This window comes from Psittacula echo, assembly GCF_963264785.1.
Source record: "Psittacula echo genome assembly, chromosome: 1".
Classification (NCBI taxonomy): domain Eukaryota; kingdom Metazoa; phylum Chordata; class Aves; order Psittaciformes; family Psittacidae; genus Psittacula; species Psittacula echo.
Genome location: NC_137735.1, coordinates 147021831 through 147041322, shown reverse-complemented (window position 1 = coordinate 147041322; position 19492 = coordinate 147021831). Strand labels below are relative to the sequence as shown.

At 38.5% G+C, this 19492-nt stretch overlaps 1 protein-coding gene across 1 annotated transcript in view; it reads left to right on the top strand.

Moving 5' to 3' along the window:
- PTPRZ1 (protein tyrosine phosphatase receptor type Z1) overlaps positions 1-19492 on the top strand; it is a gene marked incomplete at both ends in the record, with an annotated part of 134503 nt that overhangs the window by 72137 nt on the left and 42874 nt on the right. Inside the window, 5 exons of the mRNA XM_080621782.1 lie at positions 78-144; positions 5573-5730; positions 6297-6447; positions 13451-13635; positions 14378-14504. Of these exons, the coding sequence (XP_080477908.1) occupies positions 78-144; positions 5573-5730; positions 6297-6447; positions 13451-13635; positions 14378-14504 (688 nt within the window). The remainder of the gene's footprint in view (positions 1-77; positions 145-5572; positions 5731-6296; positions 6448-13450; positions 13636-14377; positions 14505-19492) is intronic.

Here is a 19492-nt window from a genome sequence, read left to right as displayed (position 1 = left end):
GATAAACTGCAACTTTCAATTTTGTTTTCATGAAGCCTGTACTGTTAAAAAAATGAATTTTTTTTTTTTTTTAACAGATTGGTCTAGAAGATAATCTGGATTATAACCCAATCATTAACGGAGTAGATAGTGTTAGTCGTTTCGGTAAGTCTGCCTCTATGTTGTATTGATTACTGAATCCTATTTCAGTGTAATTTTATGAAACCTCTAAAGGCATTGGGGAGTATGGTTCTCTAGAGCTCAGCTATGTCTATTTTGTTAGAAACAACAGAAGTCATCTGGATAGACCTATCACTAACCATGTGAAATTTAACATGAGTAAGTGCCAGATTCTGCTGAGGGTAATCCTCATTACATGTGCAAACTGGAGGATGAGAGGCTGGAGGGCAATCCCATAGAAAGAGACGTGGGGTTGATGGTAAGTTCAATATGAGTCAGCAGTGTGTCCTGGCAGCCAATAGGGCCAACTGTGTTCTGGGGTGTATCAAGCACTCCATAGCCAGCTGATCAAGGGAGGTGAGTGTCCCACTCTACACTGCAGTCATGGGGCTCCATCTTGAGTACTGTGTGCAGTTTTGGTGCCTCAATGTAAGAAAGACATCAAACTGTTAGAGTATGTCCAGAGGAGGGAGACCAAGATGGTGGAAGGTCTTGAGGACAAGACTTAATGAAGAGCAGTTGAAGCTACTTGGTTTGTTCAGCTTGCAGAAGAGAAGGCTGAGGGAAGACCTCATAGCAGTTTACAGCTTCCCCAAGAGAGGCAGTGGAGGAGGAGATGCCGATCTCTTCTCTTTGAGGCTCAGAGATATGACATAGGGAAATGTAATAAAGCTGCATCAGGGGAAGTTCAGATTGGACATTAAGAAAAGACTCTTCATTGAGAGGGTGGCCAGACAGAACAGGCTTCCAAGGGAAGTGGTCATCGTACCAAGACTGTCAGAGTTCGAGGAGCATCTTAGTTAGGATAACACTCTTAGTCATATGGTTTAGTTTAGGGTAGTCCTGCGAGGAGCTTATGGTCCTTATGAGTCCCTTCCAACACGAGATAGTCTGTGATTCTATGATCTATTACCCAAGACTGAGTATTTGTAACAACAGAAGTGTAAATCATAGAATCACAGAATCATAGAATAGTTGGGGTCAGAAAGGACCTTAAGATCATCTAGTTCCAACCCCCCTGCCGTGGGCAGGGACACCTCACACTAAACCAAGTCCTCATCCAACCTGGCCTTGAACAGTGCCAGGGATGAAGCATTCACAACTTCCTTGGGCAGCCCAGGCCAGTGCCTCACCACCCTCACAGTAAAGAACTTCCTCCTTATATCCAGTCTAAACTTCCCCTGTTTTAAGTTTGAACCCGTTACCCCTTGTCCTGTCACTACAGTCCCTGATGAATAGTCCATCCCCAGCATCCTCATAAGCCCCCTTCAGATACTGGAAGGCTGTTATGAGGTCTCCACGCAGCCTTCTCTTCTCCAGGCTGAACAACCCCAACTTTCTCAGCCTATCTTCATACGAGAGGTGCTCCAGTCCCCTGATCATCCTCGTGGCCCTCCTCTGGACTTGTTCCAACAGTTCCATGACTTTTTTATGTTGAGGACACCAGAACTGTACACAATACTCCAAGTGAGGTCTCATGAGAGCAGAGTAGAGGGGCAGGATCACCTCCTTCGACCTGCTGGTCACGCTCGTTTTGATGCAGCCCAGGATATGGTTGGCTTTCTGGGCTGCGAGCGCACACTGAAGCTGGCTCATGTTCATTTTCTCATCGACCAACACCCCCAAGTCCTTCTCCACAGGGCTGCCCTGAATCTCTCTGCCCAACCTGTAGCTGTACCTGGGATTGCTTCAACCCAGGTGTAGGACCTTGCACTTGGCATGGTTAAACTTCATCAGGTTGGCATCAGCCCACCTCACAAGCGTGTCAAGGTCCCTCTGGATGGCATTCCTTCCCTCCAGCATATCAACCGAACCACACAGCTTGGTGTCATCGCAAACTTGCTGAGGGCGCACTCAATCCCACTGTCCATGTCACCGACAAAGATGTTGAACAAGACCGGTCCCAATATCGATCCCTGAGGGACACCACTTGTTACCGGTCTCCAGCCAGACATTGAGCCATTGACCACAACTTTGCATGCAGCCATCCAGCCAGTTCTTTATCCACTGAATGGTCCATCTATCAAATGGTTGTCTCTCCAATTTAGAGACAAGGATGTCATGTGGGACAGTGTCGAACACTTTGCACAAGTCCATTATGATGAATAAATATCATCATGAATTTGCAACTCTTTAAATACTAAATCAAGAGAAATGTCTGATTCATCCTAGTGGACGGCAGGATGACCATAAGCCAACACTGTGCCCTTGTGGCCAAGAAGGCCAATGGCATCCTAGGGTGTATTAGAAAGGGGGGTGGTCAGTAGGTCGAGAGAGGTCCTCCTTCCCCTCTACTCTGCCCTGGTGAGACCGCATCTGGAATATTGTGTCCAGTTCTGGGCTCCTCACTTCAAGAAGGACAGGGACCTGCTGGAGAGAGTCCAGTGCAGGGCAACTAAGATGATTAAGGGAGTGGAGCATCTCCCTTATGAGGAAAGGCTGAGGGAGCTGGGTCTCTATAGTTTGGAGAAGAGGAGACTGAGGGGTGACCTTATTAGTGTATATAAATATATAAAGGGGGAGTGTCACGAGGATGGAGCCAGGCTCTTCTCAGTGGCAAACAATGATAGGACAAGGGGTAATGGGTACAAACTGGAACACAAGAAGTTCCACTTAAACTTGAGAAGAAACTGCTTCTCGGTGAGGGTGACGGAACACTGGAACAGGCTGCCCAGGGGGGTTGTGGAGTCTCCTTCTCTGGAGACATTCAAAACCCGCCTGGACACATTCCTGTGTAACCTTATCTAGGTGTTCCTGCTCCGGCAGGGGGATTGGACTAGATGATCTTTTGAGGTCCCTTCCAATCTCTAACATACTGTGATACTGTATGAATTTTTTTACTCATACATTTCTGGACTTTTATATGTGATTGGACACCAAATAACCTAGTTGTAGCTGTTCAAGATGTGTCTTAGACAAGGCTGCAAGGCTGTCTGAATATCAGTATTCAGTAGATTCAGCTGAGATTAATGCTTTTTTGCGGTTGTTCCTATTTAAATCTGAAATAATTAAATTTTATTATATTTGTACTAGTATTATTGAAACCAAATGTTGACAATCTGGTGTTTTAGAATTTCTCATGATTTCACGTCAGAGCACTTGGGCTTCAGGGTGGTGCACAAGGAGATCTGGGCTCTGTTTCTAAATCAGTTTCATAGCAGCTTCACAGAAGAATAAGCATAAATGAGCACTGCTGGCTACTTTCATACATCATGGCTAACATCATGACCTTAAGTAAATGGCTAACTTTGTCTCAGTTTTCCTATATGCAGTGATGCTTGAGATTTTAAAGGCCGTTAATATAGATAGGTTGAAAGTGTAAAAAGTTATCAGTCCACTATTTTAAAAGCTTTCAAAATTATGGCACTAAAATCAAGATTCATTTTCTCTAGAATACAAAAATATAGATAGGTTGAAAGCATAAAAAGTTATCAGCCCACTATTTTAAAAGCTTTCAAAATTATGGCACTAAAATCAAGATTGATTTTTTCTAGAATACAAACACAATTCTCAACTGTAAAAGGAAGCAACTTTCATAAATCACAAAGGCAGAGGATGGGGCAATATAAAGCAGTTAAGATTCATTATCTTTGTGTGCCATCTTGTATAAAATACAAAGGAGAATGAGTAATGCATCAAGGCAGACACTGTTCTACATCCTTGGAAGGAGCTGTAAAACTATCAGCAGCAAGATTCAAGATACAGCCACTACATGGCACTTCAACAATGAGTAGAATATCATTTTCTTGAACAAAATGCAAAAGAGCTCTGAAAATTCAGGTCATTACTAAATCAAATTGTTCCTCCTGAAGAGAGGTGAATAGCACATGATCTGTCCTTGTCTGTGATGTGCATGATCTGTTCTTAGTCATATCTGTATTGTGCTTATTTGAATCCTAGTTGTGATGAGTTCTCAAGCTCTGCAAAGGAACAGTCCTGTTTCTCATCATTCTTTGTAGGTGTTTGATTTTAGAATCTAGACTGTTAATCACATTAAAATCCAAATGGCAGGATTCTCACTGTAAATGGGAAGTTTTGTGTCCCCAAGATATCTACGTAAAATGTACTGGCCATTCATTTTAATGAAGGAAGAATGTGTTAACTAGGCATGTACCAGACAGTAATGATGACTTCTTTCTAAAGGTTGATTAACAAGTTGACAGAAGAAATAGGACGGGCTTTGCTCAGCACTGCCAAGTGTTCCCCTTTTCTGACACATGGATAAGAGAGAGCCAGCTCTTCAATCTTACCTCAGTGGAACAGTCATTGTATAAAGAAAGGCACCACTGATTTGTAGTAAACTGTTAATGTAATTTGCTGCTCTCACCATATTTGTAAGGAATTATGAAGATAATTCACAGGAATTATGAAGATAAATACAGGGCTCAAGAAGTAATATCTGTAAAACCACAAGTTAATGCACAGTCTGAAAATTCGTTAGATATTCATAAGTGAATACTCCTCAAATAGAGGGAAATTTAAGATCAGTAACTTTGCACTGAAATAAGGTGCATAAGGATCTGTTATTCCAAGATATAAAAGCTAAGTATTATTTTGGATGCAGCAGACAATAAGGCAGATAATTGTTCCAAAACTGATAATTGTCACAGCCTGGAAAAATCTGCCAGTTGGTACCACTTCTGTCAATTTCTGTTGCTGGACCCTACTGCCATACCTGCATGAATTTAGGTTTCTGTAGATGGACTCCCAGCAATTCTCATGCATGCTCCCAACTGATAAGGTACCAGGTAAACTGCTGACCTGAAAGACATGACACTGTTTTCACAGGACGATAAACAGAATGGTCATACTTTCCTGGAGGAGCTCTTTGCATCCTTCTCTGCTTTGTATTAGAGCTGTTACAGTTTTTCACTGTATTCTTAAACCCCCTGATCCATAGAAATTCTGCTTCTGGGGTCAAGAGTAACATAACTCTCAGGTCTAACATGGCAACAATGATTTTCTGCAGAGGTTAAGATCCTGTGAGAAACTCAACAATTTGAACAAATTCAATGAGAGTTTGAAGCTGTGTCATGAGATCAAGAACAGAGATTTAACAAATATTTTTCTTGAACAAATTGTCATGAGCCAACATACTCATTGCTGTACTTACTACTGGAGTAACTCATTGCAACTTCCCAAGTAAATAAAGTTGTTTTGGGATAATATTCAAACTACATAGAAAAGGCTCAGCAATTTATTTTTATGCTAGTCTCTCTGGATATCAAATTTTGAATGGCCTCAAAATTAGCATGTTTCTATAACGGTAATTCTTTTGGAGAGTTTATTTTTCATTCCTAAAATACATTCATATATGTATATGAATATATTCTAAAACACATTCGTATTCATAAATTCATAAAATACCATTTCTGCAGTATTTTAACGATATGACTCTATTATTTTTTTCCAGGAAAACAGGCTGCCTTAGAACCATTTATTTTGCTGAACCTCTTGCCGAATGCCACAGACAAATACTACACTTACAATGGGTCTTTGTCAACTCCTCCCTGCTTTGAAACGGTTGAATGGATTGTGTTTAAAGATACCATAAGTATTTCTGAAAACCAGGTAATCTGCTTAATGTATTCAAACCAAACAATAGTACATAATAGCAAAGAAAAGCAGTTGCTATGTATATGGTAAAAGCTCATGGCATTCATTGCCAGCCCAACAACCTAGATTTTCTTCTATCTACTTACAAATTTTTCATGCAGATGTCAAATTAGAAAGTATATCTATTACTCCACTTATCTTTTCTCTTTTTTAGTTCAGGACTAGACTCTGAATAATTTCTTGCCTTAGAAGGGAGTAAGAGCACACTTCCTAATTCTGCAAGCTGTCTGGACTTACATAGCCCAGATAAAGATGAGTGTAAAACACTCTTCCCATATTCCCCCAGCTAAACAGTTGTGCTGGGCAAAGCATAGCTCCAACAGCAGAGTGATTGAGAAATAGAGGTGGAGTAAAGCATTAGATATACTGCTGGTACAGAGGAACAAAAGTCCAGTGCTACCCAAGAGAGCTCAGCTGGGAGACTTTACTCACCATCTGTTTCCCCAGGGCTTTTCCCTGTTAACAGTATCCAGTTAGTTTGTTATGACTTCTGACTTCTGTTTTTCCCTTGCCTCTTCTAGTTAGCTGTATTTTGTGAAGTCCTTACAATGCAGCAGTCTGGTTATGTTATGCTGATGGACTACCTGCAAAACAACTTTCGAGAACAGCAGTATAAATTCTTTGGGCAAGTGTTTTCGTCTTACACTGGACAAGAAGAAATTCATGAAGCAGGTATTTACTGAACAGTCATTCCTCTCCACAGGTTGAAAGACAAATATCAGCAAAAAAATTCATCCTAGTATGAAGGTACTCATTTTAAATTGTGTAAAAAGTATCACACTGTGTATTATTACTCATAAATCTATCACTTCAGAGAAAAAAAATAGCGATCATAAAACATGTCAGATTAAATGGAGTGGAAAATTAAATGCTTGTCTTGACCAAATGTTCAGTGAAGATCACACCAGTTCAAACTTTCTTGCTCTGCCCTTTAAATGTTTCAGACTTAAATAAAGCTGCCTTTTCAGGGACTGCAAGAGGATTTTGTTTTACAAACCCATTTCATTCTTTGTTGTGTAATGTTCCAGCAAAGGCTGAAGTGGAGCCACCAAACTAATTTCACGTAGTCTGCTGAGAAAGTGATAGATGGAAAGAATTCCAGAAGCCAGATTCTGTTTTTTGTTTTACCTAAAACCTCAGGGAGTTTGTGAAGGTTATATGGCCAAAGCAATACATTCTGTAATGGGAAACAAGATCTAACACTAAATATGGAAGTTGATGATTTCTATACTTACAAGCATAGAGGAATAAATAGTAAATGTCTATTTGTGAGGATTATGTTGCTACTCGGGTGGGGATACCTGTAGATTCCTAAACGCAGCTGCATTGTGCTTAATTAGACATAAACAAATGAGTTAAGCATGTGGTGTAGTTGTTTCCGGATGACAAAGAAGTGTGGCTTCATTTTAATTCACCTTAGTTGGGTAGATATGTTTTTCCCCACTGGAATAATACGATGTATAAGACTTACATACAAGCTAGCAGACATTCATCATTCAGAACAGCTGGAGGGCTGGGTCCACTGCATAAGTACATGATGCTGTTTTGCCACACTGCTGCACAAGATAACTTTATTGCCTCATTTCTATAACCAGTCCATGACACTTCTGTTTTGGCCTCAGCTTGTCATGAACCCCTCAGATTTGTGCTCAGGATGTGAATTGGTTTGCATTGGTCAAAGCCAAGAAATAGCTGTTCTGGCAGGGTTTCTTTGTTCAGGTACTAAGTGGCGCTTGAAATTTTGAAGTTTGGAAGTGTATGGAATTGAGCTGCAATGATCGAGCAAATTGCCACAATTAAATACATTTCTGTTTCCGAATAGACTTAGAAAAGACATTGTTGATTTGGCCTAACTTAAAGAAAGATCATGATTCCCCAAGTCCTTCTATTTAATGAAGCTCCCTGGAAGAGAGACCACTTATGTCCATGTGTCAGTAGGAAATTAATCTTCTCAGTCCTTAGTAACTAGAAGTCAATCTACAGTGAAGAAATGTCATAGGCAGAACACCTTTGAAGACAGAGACTGAGACTTCTGCCACCTGCAATTCACTTGCCTCCCAGGTGGTTGCAATACAGCCATGACCTTGGCCTTGGCTCTTGTCACTGCAGTAGAAGGAAACTACTTTCAGCTGTGCTATCCTAATCTAGATTTCCATAGAGATTCGCAAGAAATAAAACTGGGTAATACTGTTTAAAACAGGTCCTTGCTTCCTTCTGTCCACTCCATGTGCTGATACCTGAAGGAGTGTAGGGTAAAAGATCTGGTTTGGCCATAAACAAGGAGGGACAAAAAGGATCATGAAATTTTCGGGTCTACCTGTATATATTTCACATTCTGCTGATATTTGTGCGCACTACGTAAATGCAATAAGATCACATGCACATACATAATATATGTATTTATGTACACACATGTATATATAAACACATGAATGCAATCATAAGATTTGTTTAGTATAGAACATTCAAGGAGCATTTATATTTTCACCTTCGTTTTAAGAAAAGGTAAATTAAAAATCCTGGGAATCATTAAACTTAAATGTTGAGATGTAAAAACTGTAACATGAATGCCTAAGTCCTCAAGAATGAATAGGCTTATGCATTTCATTTTTAGTATGCCAAAATTCTTGTAGTCAACAGAGAAAAAGCAATCTTTGATATCCCTTTAGACAATGCAAGAGGAATTACTAGAGTGGGTTATACTCGAGTAAATAGCTGAAAAATCTTGACCCAGGGGCATTTCCATCATTTTCCTTTCACCGTCCTGCTAAGGAGGGAGACTGAGAAACTGGCTGGGTGGGCACGTGGTGGCCAGCCAAGGTCAAACCCGCACACATACTTTGCTGCTCCACCTTCATCATAAAGATAGGCTGAGAATACTGACGAACTACTTTTTACCACACAGTGGCAGGGAGCTGAAAAGCCTTTAAATGTCTTAATGCGAATGAAGTGCTTTCACAGCTTCCACAAGTGAAAGCTGGATTTAAAAGATAAAAATCTCAAACCCATATTCAACTAAAAGTAGAAGAAAACAACAAATGTGGAAAAAATACCCTGAGTTATCCAGTGCTGCCTCAAAACTACATGTAGTTTTATTCCAACTGTTTCAAACTGATAGATGCATAAATCCAGGCCTTTTTTTTTTTTTTTTTTAATATTGTCATGGGTTGAGCAGTAGCATTCATTTTTCTTCTTCTTAGTACCTGGTGCAGTGCTGTGGTTTTGACTTTTGGCTTAGGAACAGTGCTGATAACACCAGTGGTTTTAGTTACTGCTCAAATGTTTAGTGTGACCAAGGGCTTTGTGAGTCTCATGCTCTGCCAGGGAGGAGGAGAAGCCGGGAGGAAGCAGGGACAGGACACCTGACCCAAACTAGCCAAAGAAGTATTCCATACCACAGCACGTCATGCCCAGGAGGTAACTGGGAGTTACCCAGAAGGGCACGCTCACTGCTCTGTCAGGCTGATATTACCGGTCGGTAGGTGGTATCCTATTCTCTTCCCTTGTTACTTCCCTTACCATCATTATTATTGGTGGTAGCAGTAGTGATTTGTGTTATACCTTAGTTACTGGACTGTTCTTATCTCAACCCGTGGGAGTTACATTCTTTCGATTTTCCTCCCCATCCCTCAGGGAGCTGGGGTGGGGGGGAGGAAAGGGGGGGAGTGAGTGGACGAGCTGCGTGGCTGGGTTTAAACCACAACAAATATATATCTGAATAAGTCAAATTTGGGCAGCTTATAAAAGCCTTTTTGTCAAAAAAACAGTCCAGGCAGTTTTTTAGAATTATTCCTCTAATGCACCCTGGTGCTACCTGATGGTGCAATTCAGTTTAGATTAAGAACTTCTAAATTACATGGGTAGCATTTTATTCCACAGAAGAATAAGCAAATACAGGTGCATTATCATGATATGATATGCAAAACCAGCATCTCTGGTGAAAGCAGAGATCAGAATTCAAGCCCAGCCGGGGCTTGGATATCTTGGCTATGTCTGTGTGTTCCTGTGAATAGCATTTTCCTGCTTGAGACCTGTAATCCAGTTGAATATCTGTGATTTCAGATTAGTGACAGACTCAATAACTGCCTTTCTTGCAGTCTCCTTGCCCAGATTTTCTGAAAGTCAGTATCAGAGCAGAAGTCTTTAGTTAGCTAAGTTATGATGTGATGCCCTTGCTTTTCCCAGTCTCTAGAGAGGGAAAATGGGAAAAGGCAAGAGCAAAATACTTCTGTGTTACTGGGACTGGCAGGAAAAGAAAGGAAACAACATAGGTAGAATGACTGACGAAGAGGCATACAGAAGAAGGGCAAGAGACAAATGCCTGGGAAGGAATTGAGATGAAAGAATATGCAGGTAACTGTCATGTAGGAATATTGTTGGTCACTGCTGAGATGAACAGGACCAAGCATCAAAGGAAAACAAAAAGGAAGACACCTTTTTGTTGGGGAAAAGAAAAATAGTTGGAAGAAGCATCTGGTAAAGAAAACAGAGGAAAACTGAAGGAAAAATAAATAATACTGGAATCACCAATCTTTTACCTTTAGAAGCTTTATAATACTGCTCTGTTGGTCTGAATACACTCAGATTTCACAACCAAATTCACTCAGATTGAAAAAGGAGGAAAAAGGACAGTAGAGAAGAGTTTGAAATAGTGAGAAGCTTTGTACTTATACTATGAAAAAGTGGAGAGTTATTTTAAACACCTTTAAAAAAATGGCTGAAGAGCATTTGGATTCATTAAAAAAAAAAAAAATTAAACCCGAGTTTGTCATCTGCCTTAACGCTCAGAGTTGAGAATTGCTGGTCTAATGATTTCCTTTTGCCATCTGGTGGAAGTGGGATGGAACGACAAGTTTTAGTAATGCGATGGAATGTACATAACTTGGTTTGGTTTTGTTTCGGGGTTTTTTTGTTTGTTTGTTGTTGTTTTTTTTGTTTTGGTTTTTTTTTTTTTTTAAATTTGCTCTTCCTTTATGTCAATTCAAAGAATTCCGTGTAATGAATAAAATGCTATGTTGGGTATATAGCACAGGAGATTCAAGGCAAGCTACAGAATTCAACAAAGTTACATAGACTAATGCTGCTCCTACCAGTAGCTCACACACGCTCAAAAAAACCCACTGCTTATTTTCCATTGACCAGCTCAGACCTGGGCTGCTCAAACCTGCCCACCAGCGTGCAGAATGGAAGAAACTGGCTTTAAGTTGAAAGAGGGCAGATTTAGCTTAGATATTAGGAAGTATTTTCCTGTGAGGGTGTTGAGGCCCTGGCATGGGTTACACAGAGAAGCTGTGGCTGCCCCATCCTTGGCAGTGTTCAAGGCCAGGTTGGACGGGGCTTGGAGCAACCTGATCTAGTGGAAGGTGTCCCTGCCAATGTCAGGGGGGGTTAGAAGTAGATGGTCTTTAAGGTCCCTTCCAAAACAAACCATTCTGTGATTCTATGAGGTTGTTTTTCAGAATATTTTCTTGAAGGGTTTCAGTGCCCTCCCGTGTTCAAGTGGCAAATTGCAAAGTTAATGGAAAGAATTTTTTCTTCTTTCTTTCAAAATGCAATATTGTCAACCAAAAGTGTTGTAATATCATGGTGTTTGTTTCCTTTAAAAGAACTCCAAATATTCTACACTTGTTTTGTTAATTAGCTAGATAGGGTTTTTTGCTTTCTTTTCCTAGGTACTCAAAGTTTGTTTTAAACAGATTCTGAGATTTGAAAAGTACGTTTCTTCATTTATTCCAAATAGTGAATGATTAAGTAACTACTGGTGTGAAAGTCAAGCCAAAAGTTTTGTAACAAAAATATTTCTATCTAATCATTGTAATACGTAAGATTTAATTAAATTGTTGAAAGATTCAAAGTAAACTTCATGGACTTTGATCAGTGATTTTGAGAAGTCTAATAGATTATATATAGCAGTAGAAATAAGGTAGTAAATGAAGCAATAGACTGAATAGTATGCCTTTTCAGTATGTATGAAAGGAAATTCTCTCCATAAGAAGGAAACTTTCCAAAAGCCAGGGCAGGCGCAGACAGCCACTCTGACCATTTCAACCAAAATTCAAAAACCATGCAGTTTCAGAGAGATAAAAAGAGGGATTTATGCCAGAGATCCCTGGCCCTCATTCTGAAACATCAGAGCGAATCAAGTTGCGCTACTCTCAAGCTGGGAACCAAAATTTAGGAACACTTTCGACAGTTATCTCCAATCTCCAGTGCTGGGTCTTAGGACACACTTCCCCCACCAATAGAGAGGAGGATGAGGAGGGGGGAAGGAGAATAGGGTCTCAGCCCAAACCTAAACAAGCCATGAATGATGCAGCTCTGTTGCTTTATTTTTTCATATATCACAACTTACTGGTCATTTTTCAATGAGCTTCAGCTAAATAAATTACAATTTCTGCTAATGTATTTTTTCATACAGTTTAATCTACATTTGACCTTGTATGTTATTTTTAAACCACACGCAGGTACTCAGCGATTTAAAAATGGAATGTCAGAGTCTCAGTAAATTTCTAGCACACTGGTAATCAATGTATCTGTATGTCTAGAAAAGTATTGAAACGGATCTTTCTTGAATGAGATGAAAAAGCCTGGCAGAGAGGAGAGTCTGAAACATGCAAGAGCAGCTGCCTGACCAGGAGTGCAAGTTCCAGGCTGACAAAGAAGGTGCATGAGCCAGGGCCAGGACTACAGCAGTCTGCTCAGACATTTTCAGCCTATGTCTAGATGGTGCCTTAATTTAGCATAATAGCATAAAATCACTACCTGCTAGCTTCATCATTTTTACTGAAGGAAGAATGCATTTACTAGACACACACCAGATAACAATGATAGCTTCTGTCTGACAGTTGATTAATGTGTTGACAGGAGAAATAGAAGCATGGGCTTTGCTCAGCACTGCTAGATGTTCCCCTTTTATGACACATCTGCTTCTCCAGTTTGCATTTTGTTTCTTCTTTAGGTACTATAAAAAGATTCAGACATCCTTGAGAGAAAATTCAAGTGTGATAGGTTTACCTTTAACCTTTAAAAACCTCTCTAAGTGATAGGACAAGAGGTAACAGCCTCAATCTGCACCAGGGGAGGTTTAGACTAGATATTAGGAAAAAAATCTTCACTGAAAGGATGGTGAGGCATTGGAACAGGCTGCCCAGGGAAGTGGTGGAATCACCATCCCTGGAAGTGTTCAAAAACTGTGTAGATGAGGCCCTCAGTGGTATGGTTTAGTGGTGAACAGAGCAGTCCTGGGGTAAAGGTTGGACTTATCATAAAGGTCTTTTCCAACTTAGTTGATTCTATGATTTTATGACTCTATGATTCTGATAGACCCATAAAGACATAGTAATGGAGAGTTTTCATCCCCAGGAAGTATATATGAATATGTTTTGTGTTTTACATTTTATTTCTTGTGAACTGGATATTAATATTTCACAAAATGGGGGGGGGGGGGGGGGGGGATGATGACGACAACGTAATCCTCAAATTAACTTGCTTTTGAAAATCTATTGTTTAAATACTGGTTCTGTTTATAGTGCATGGCATCTTGGGTATTTTAGTCAAAAGCTAAAGATGAGGCACCTGAAAGACTTGCACTCATTTTCTCTGGAGGTGGCTCAAGATCTCAGCAAAGTCACTTGTACAATTTAAAAAATAGCATATTCTTTCCTCTTTCTTCCAGTTTGCAGCTCAGAACCTGAAAACGTTCAATCTGATCCAAAGAATTATACCAGTCTTCTCGTTACATGGGAAAGACCTCGGGTTGTGTATGACACCACTATTGAGAGATTTGCTGTCTTTTATCAACAGTTGGATGGAGAAGACCAGACTAAGCATGAGTTTCTGACAGATGGGTATCAGGACTTGGTAACTGTAAACTCTTCAAGTTTCATACAAAGGGGTGATGGCAAAACACTCACTGTTAATAATCTTGAGGGATTAAACAGTAGCTGGGAGCTGAATCAATGAAAAATCACTTCTTTGGCTGCAGCTCACAGAAGCTGTACCCCATCTATGTACTAGATGTACTCCATCTATGACTCTACAAAGACCAAGAAAAATAAACAGCCTGCCTTGCCCAGAAGAGAGAAAGCTTTTGCTGGATGCTGTTCTGATTTGCTTTTACTGTCCCCAGAAGTTTATTTAATCTCAGAGCTCCTTAGCCATAAACCCCTTAGTCAGTTAATAGTGATCTATGCTTTGTAGCTTACTGATGTGAAAGAATGATCTACTCAATCAGTAAGATTCAGTACAATCATGCAGCTATAAATATTGTTACTGATTACAGCTTCATGGCGTTTTACTAATGTGATCTGTTCCTCTAACCCCCTTTAAAGACTCATAACTTACTAGAGATAACATTACCTAAACTAGTGTTCAGCATTAAATAATCATATAGTTTGGTATCCTCTATGTAAAAATTCACAAGATTTTTTTTTTAAGTTGACTGAAAAACATTTGTGACAGTAAAACATAAAAAACATACATTAAGAGTCCTAGAAGAAAGGAGCTGTATGGTTCATATAAAAATGTGTTATGAAAAAAATAACATTTTTAAATATTTGAATCTTATTTGCAAGTAAATGATTGAACATGGTTTTTCTTTTAGGGGGCTATTCTAAATAATCTGCTGCCCAATACAAGTTATGTTCTTCAGATAGTTGCTGTTTGCTCTAATGGTCTACATGGAAAATACAGCGACCAAGTAATTGTTGATATGCCTTTAGAGGACACAGGTAAGTGGTCTTTGGAGCTTATTGATAACTTTTAGATGAAAATCTGTATTTGAAGAAGTAATTTGTTTGCAAACCAGTTAAATTTCACAACTACCAAAATATGCTAAAATGAAATTTCAAAATCGCTGCAGTTAACTTTCAGCATGTTCTTTGCTACTGATATTTTACCTGATGTAATTCTCCATTCCTTGTAAACATGACCTATGAAAGACTGCATGTTATTTTTTTTAATATTATGAAAAACACCTACCTGATTTCAAATCTCACAAGTGTATCTAAGTAACATAATATAGGGAAATAAAGCCATGTTTGGTATTATTTCCCTATAGTTCAAGCATCCTCCCAAAATTGATCCACACAGCCAAAGTATTAAGCAAACAAGTAACACAAACCCAGTATATGACTTAGAAGTCTGTGTCAATATGACTTAGAAATCTGTATCAATTGATTTTGAAATTTGATTTCGTATGATTACTTGGAGTTTGATTTCAAAGGACTTATGGTGATGGAATTCCCTTGCTTCTTAATGCTGCCTCGCGAAAAATCAAAAGGCCTAACAGCCAAATCTTACTGATTTCACAGCCAGATTTACCTCTTCCGCCTGCTGGTAAATATAAAATAATTTGAAACTCTAGCATGAAGCTTGATCTTGTCCTTAGTAATTCCTTAAATTCTGTGGAAGTTTTAGCATTAGACCCAGTTCTTATCAAAGTGAGTGAGAGCTGTGTTATTAATTAAGAACCCTTTAATTAATCATAGGAAAAAATCAAAGACTTTCTGATCATAAAAGAAACCGGTTTTTACCTAAGGGCCTGGATTCTTGTTGCTCATTTATGGATTCTGTAAGTTCAGTTTTACACCTGTTTAGCTACAGCAAAGACCTTAGCAATGTTGTGATGTACTTGGGACAATAGGTCAGTTTTTAATTTCAAAGGAACCATATTCCTTTGCAGTGAGAAAGACTGTGATTCTCAACAATCTCTAGCTCATGAATTATGAACTAATAATGGTAATAGGCTTATAATAGTGCATTTAGTCTGAACGAGTGAGGTGCAGTTTCAGGTATAAATTTTCAATAGATGTCTAATTTGCCTTTCAAATACAATGTATTAAGAAGAATGCATTTTGGAGTCTTAAACTAATATCTGCCAGAATTTTCATATTTCTCTTCAGCTTTCTAAGAAGTCCCTGACAAAGTTCTGACGTTCTGCCTGAAGTTTCACTTTTCTGTTTATCTCTTAGGTACTATATTCCTCTACTTCCTTTCCAGAATTTACTGGTTTTGTGTTTGAAGAATTTTCTCAGATGAGAGTTTGTCTACATACCCCCACTACATAGATACGTGGGCAGGTAGATAGATAGATAGATAGATAGATAGATAGATAGATAGATAGATAGATGGATAGATACATTCATACATATATACATACATAATCTCTACACCTCCATCCATTTCTACATGGAATGACAAATAAGCAGGATGATGTTGTCATTATTAAGCAACAGTTCAACAAATCAAGTCAGTGCAATGCTGCTATCACAGCTTGAAAGTCTCTGAAAACAGACTTTGCAAACCAAAATCCAGTATAGATAATGTCTATAGAATGAACCAACCCGCTAGTACTGTTGCATCCCTCCTGTAAGGATGAGTTGCATACCACTCCACTTGCTGTGTGCCGTGAGCTCCTTTGGAAGGAAAGGTAGATGCAGAGGCAGGTGAGGGAGACAGGAACACTGGGGCTGGGTGACTGCACAGTGAACCTGTCGTGCAAGCAACTACTGATAGGGAACAAACTTGGCAAGAGGATGATGGGGTGTTCACTAGTCTGCAGCTGGCTAGTGGCATAGATACTGCCACCGGTCATGGCATCCCCACTGAACTTCTGTTGAAGTCAGGCAAAGCAGTGGCTTTGCATTCATTTCAGTAGAAGGAAGAGCATGGGCCTTGCTTCAAAAACACATACTGGAAAAGTACTTTCATTTTCCAGCATATAAGCAGAAATTTCTCTGAGATGTGTACTCTCAGACAAGATAATTTGGTGCAGTAAATGTTATATTTAGCAGTTTTGAGTGGAGGTCTGATATTTCCATACCTTTTTACCCCGACACTCTACTAATTTCTTCTTGTTAAAGAAATGAGAAAATTTCTTTCTTATTAAAGAAATCAGAGTACAAAAGCACCTAGGAGGCATAACAATCTAAAGATGTATCTGTATAAATTATGAGATTAACATAACTATGAGAATGGCATTTTTGTGTCTTCTGTCATTTGACAGAATATGTCTCCTTAATGTTGCATTAACGCATACAAGTATATTCTAATCATGAGCTTTCTTGATTTTAGATAAAGCATTGTAAAAAGGAGAGTTAAATAATCTCCTTATCAGAACTGTAGAAATACCTACTTTTTTTTGCTGGTTTTTTTTTATTTCAGGCACTCCTGAAAATTTGTAATAGCTTGAGGTGTGTCTAATACTTTTCCCTCAGTGTTCCAAAAGCTTCAAAATTGAGGAAGATTATTTCAGGTCAAATGAAGTGTTTCAAGGATATTTTACATTAAGAAATAAAATAAAAAGAGGGGAAAGATTTTAAGTAAAAATGAAATAACAAAATTAATATTTTGCGTATTTCAGAAAATTGTTTCTTTGGGATGTTTCCAATCTGAAATAGACACAAAGTTATTATAAATGTACTTTGTGTTTGCTTATTTTCATGTTCTATAGCAGTACATCTTAAAATGTAATATAAGGAAAATTCAGGGAAAAATCCCTCCCATCTAATTAGTATTATTCCTATGGGTGTACATTGCTCTGTGAGTAAGTTTTATAGATGCTGTTGCAACCCTGAATATAATTTTAAAATATGAAAAAAAGCTTCTGTTCATTTCTAACATTAATGTTTGTTCACATACTTACTTTTACTAATTATTTACCTCTGAATTAACTGCTGCAGATATTGCAAATATTTTCATATTTAATATCTTAGTATTGCAAATATTAAACAACAGAGATGCAAGAATGTAGATATCTAATGACAAAGATCTGTTCAGAGCAACTTGCTGGTTGCAATTATAACACCAAATTGGTTTTGTGATCTGCTTTATAGATCTTGAGGCAAAAGGGGATTTCTTGGAGCTCCTGCTTATGAATTTGTGAAAGAAAAGTTACCTTCACCATGAAGACATGAAATAAAATTGACTCACATAAAGCATAAACTAAAACTTTCATTTTCAAGAATTACTCTGAATAAGCCAGTTTAACTAAGATGAAATTCACTGCAGTCACCTCCAGACCCATCAATGTTCACATTAAGAGCTAAAGTGAGGCAGAAGCATTAGATGGGGCTTTTCCAGGAAGAATTCTGACCTTGGAGTGTTTACTTTTAATGAGGGAAGTTTGAGTATACTGTGCAACACAAATCTGGTGTTCAGAAAGCTGACAACCATTGTTTTAACCTTTTCCTTTTGAGATGCTTGCAAGAGAGAATGTTTCTCTTGCCTTCTCCCCACCCTGAGTGCAAGTGATTAGTAAGGGCTTTGCAGGCTCTGGGTGATCCACAGATCAGGTTTAAACCCTCTTGTTCTCTGCAGTGCTTCATAAGATGAAGGACCTCTTTCAGCCCATGCTCTCTGCCCCAGTTTGTGGAAGTCACGGGAGTTCTCATATGACATTTGGGAAATTATCATAGTTGAGACCCCTACTTTGAGATCTCTTTTGTTTTTTCCTGAACTGTTCAGAGTGGCAGGCTTTTATCTTGCAAGATAGTGTGTGTGCACACTAAAATGCTCTCCAGTTTCCATTTAGTAAATGTCACTGGATGTAGCTACACAACCTGCATTGAAAATGGTAGGAATCATGTACATAGTGTTCTAGTCAGCTTTGATAAAAATCCTGTCTTTATTTACCAATTTAATTTTTTTTTCTGATAGAATTGGTTTTTGAATAACTATCTAAATGTGTGCTTTGACTCTCTAGATAACATCTGTATAGCTCTAAAAGTTCTGCAGTAGATTATTGTGTAGTTAATACCAGTGTTACATGCTTTTGCTGACACAGGAAATGATAAATAAGAATATATCCCTCCTCTCATCTTCTTTTGTGTAGATTTTGGTTGTTTATCAAAACAACCCCATGCTGGGATAAGGCTCTCAAATGCTGTTTCCTGCATGACAGCTCATGCTGTCAGCAATGCTTTGTGAGGGTCTAGCTATGCAATTTCTTTGTAACTTGTCTTTGTGATTTTTGTCCTAAAAACCGCTAAGCATATATTAAATGTTTCATTTAGGGGATGCTTTTTTCTAATTTTGTGTTGATAAATGTAGAAATCTGAAAACTAATTTAATCAGAAGAAACAGGCTTAACTTTTGTTCTTGCAATGCAGTTTATTACATAAGACAGTACAGAAATGAAAACAGTTTGTGTTGTACACGTTGTTCTACAATTACATATCATATTGTTTTAAGAGAGTTTTCTAAAGATTTGCATTGAACATAAATGTAGGGAAATAGTTACCTTTTTTTGTATGCTCTATCTGTCACTAAAATGGATTATGAAAAGAATTCTAAAAAACTTTCTAACTAATGATTTAATTATTTTCTTTTAAAATGTAAGTTATAGAATACTCAATATATGGTTCCATTAAAAATAAACAAGCTTGTTCATCAACCTACATCAATGGGTTGTTTTTTGGAGGATGGGGTTCTTCTTCTTGGCTGGGGAATGTTAGCAATTTCCATCATCTCCTGTCAAATCAAAACCACAGCAACAGGATTGACAGAACTTCTATAAGTGTGTGCCTCTAATGCTTTTGAAAAATACATTTTCTGTGACCAACTAAATTTAAATAGGGTTTGTAAAATGCCTGAAGACTTAGTGCTGTTAATGTATATTTTATATATGGAGAAAACAACAAGAAGCTGTAGTTTGATGGTGTTATATGGCAGCACATACCCTACTGTATACTCTATGTGCATATTTTATTTTTCTGAT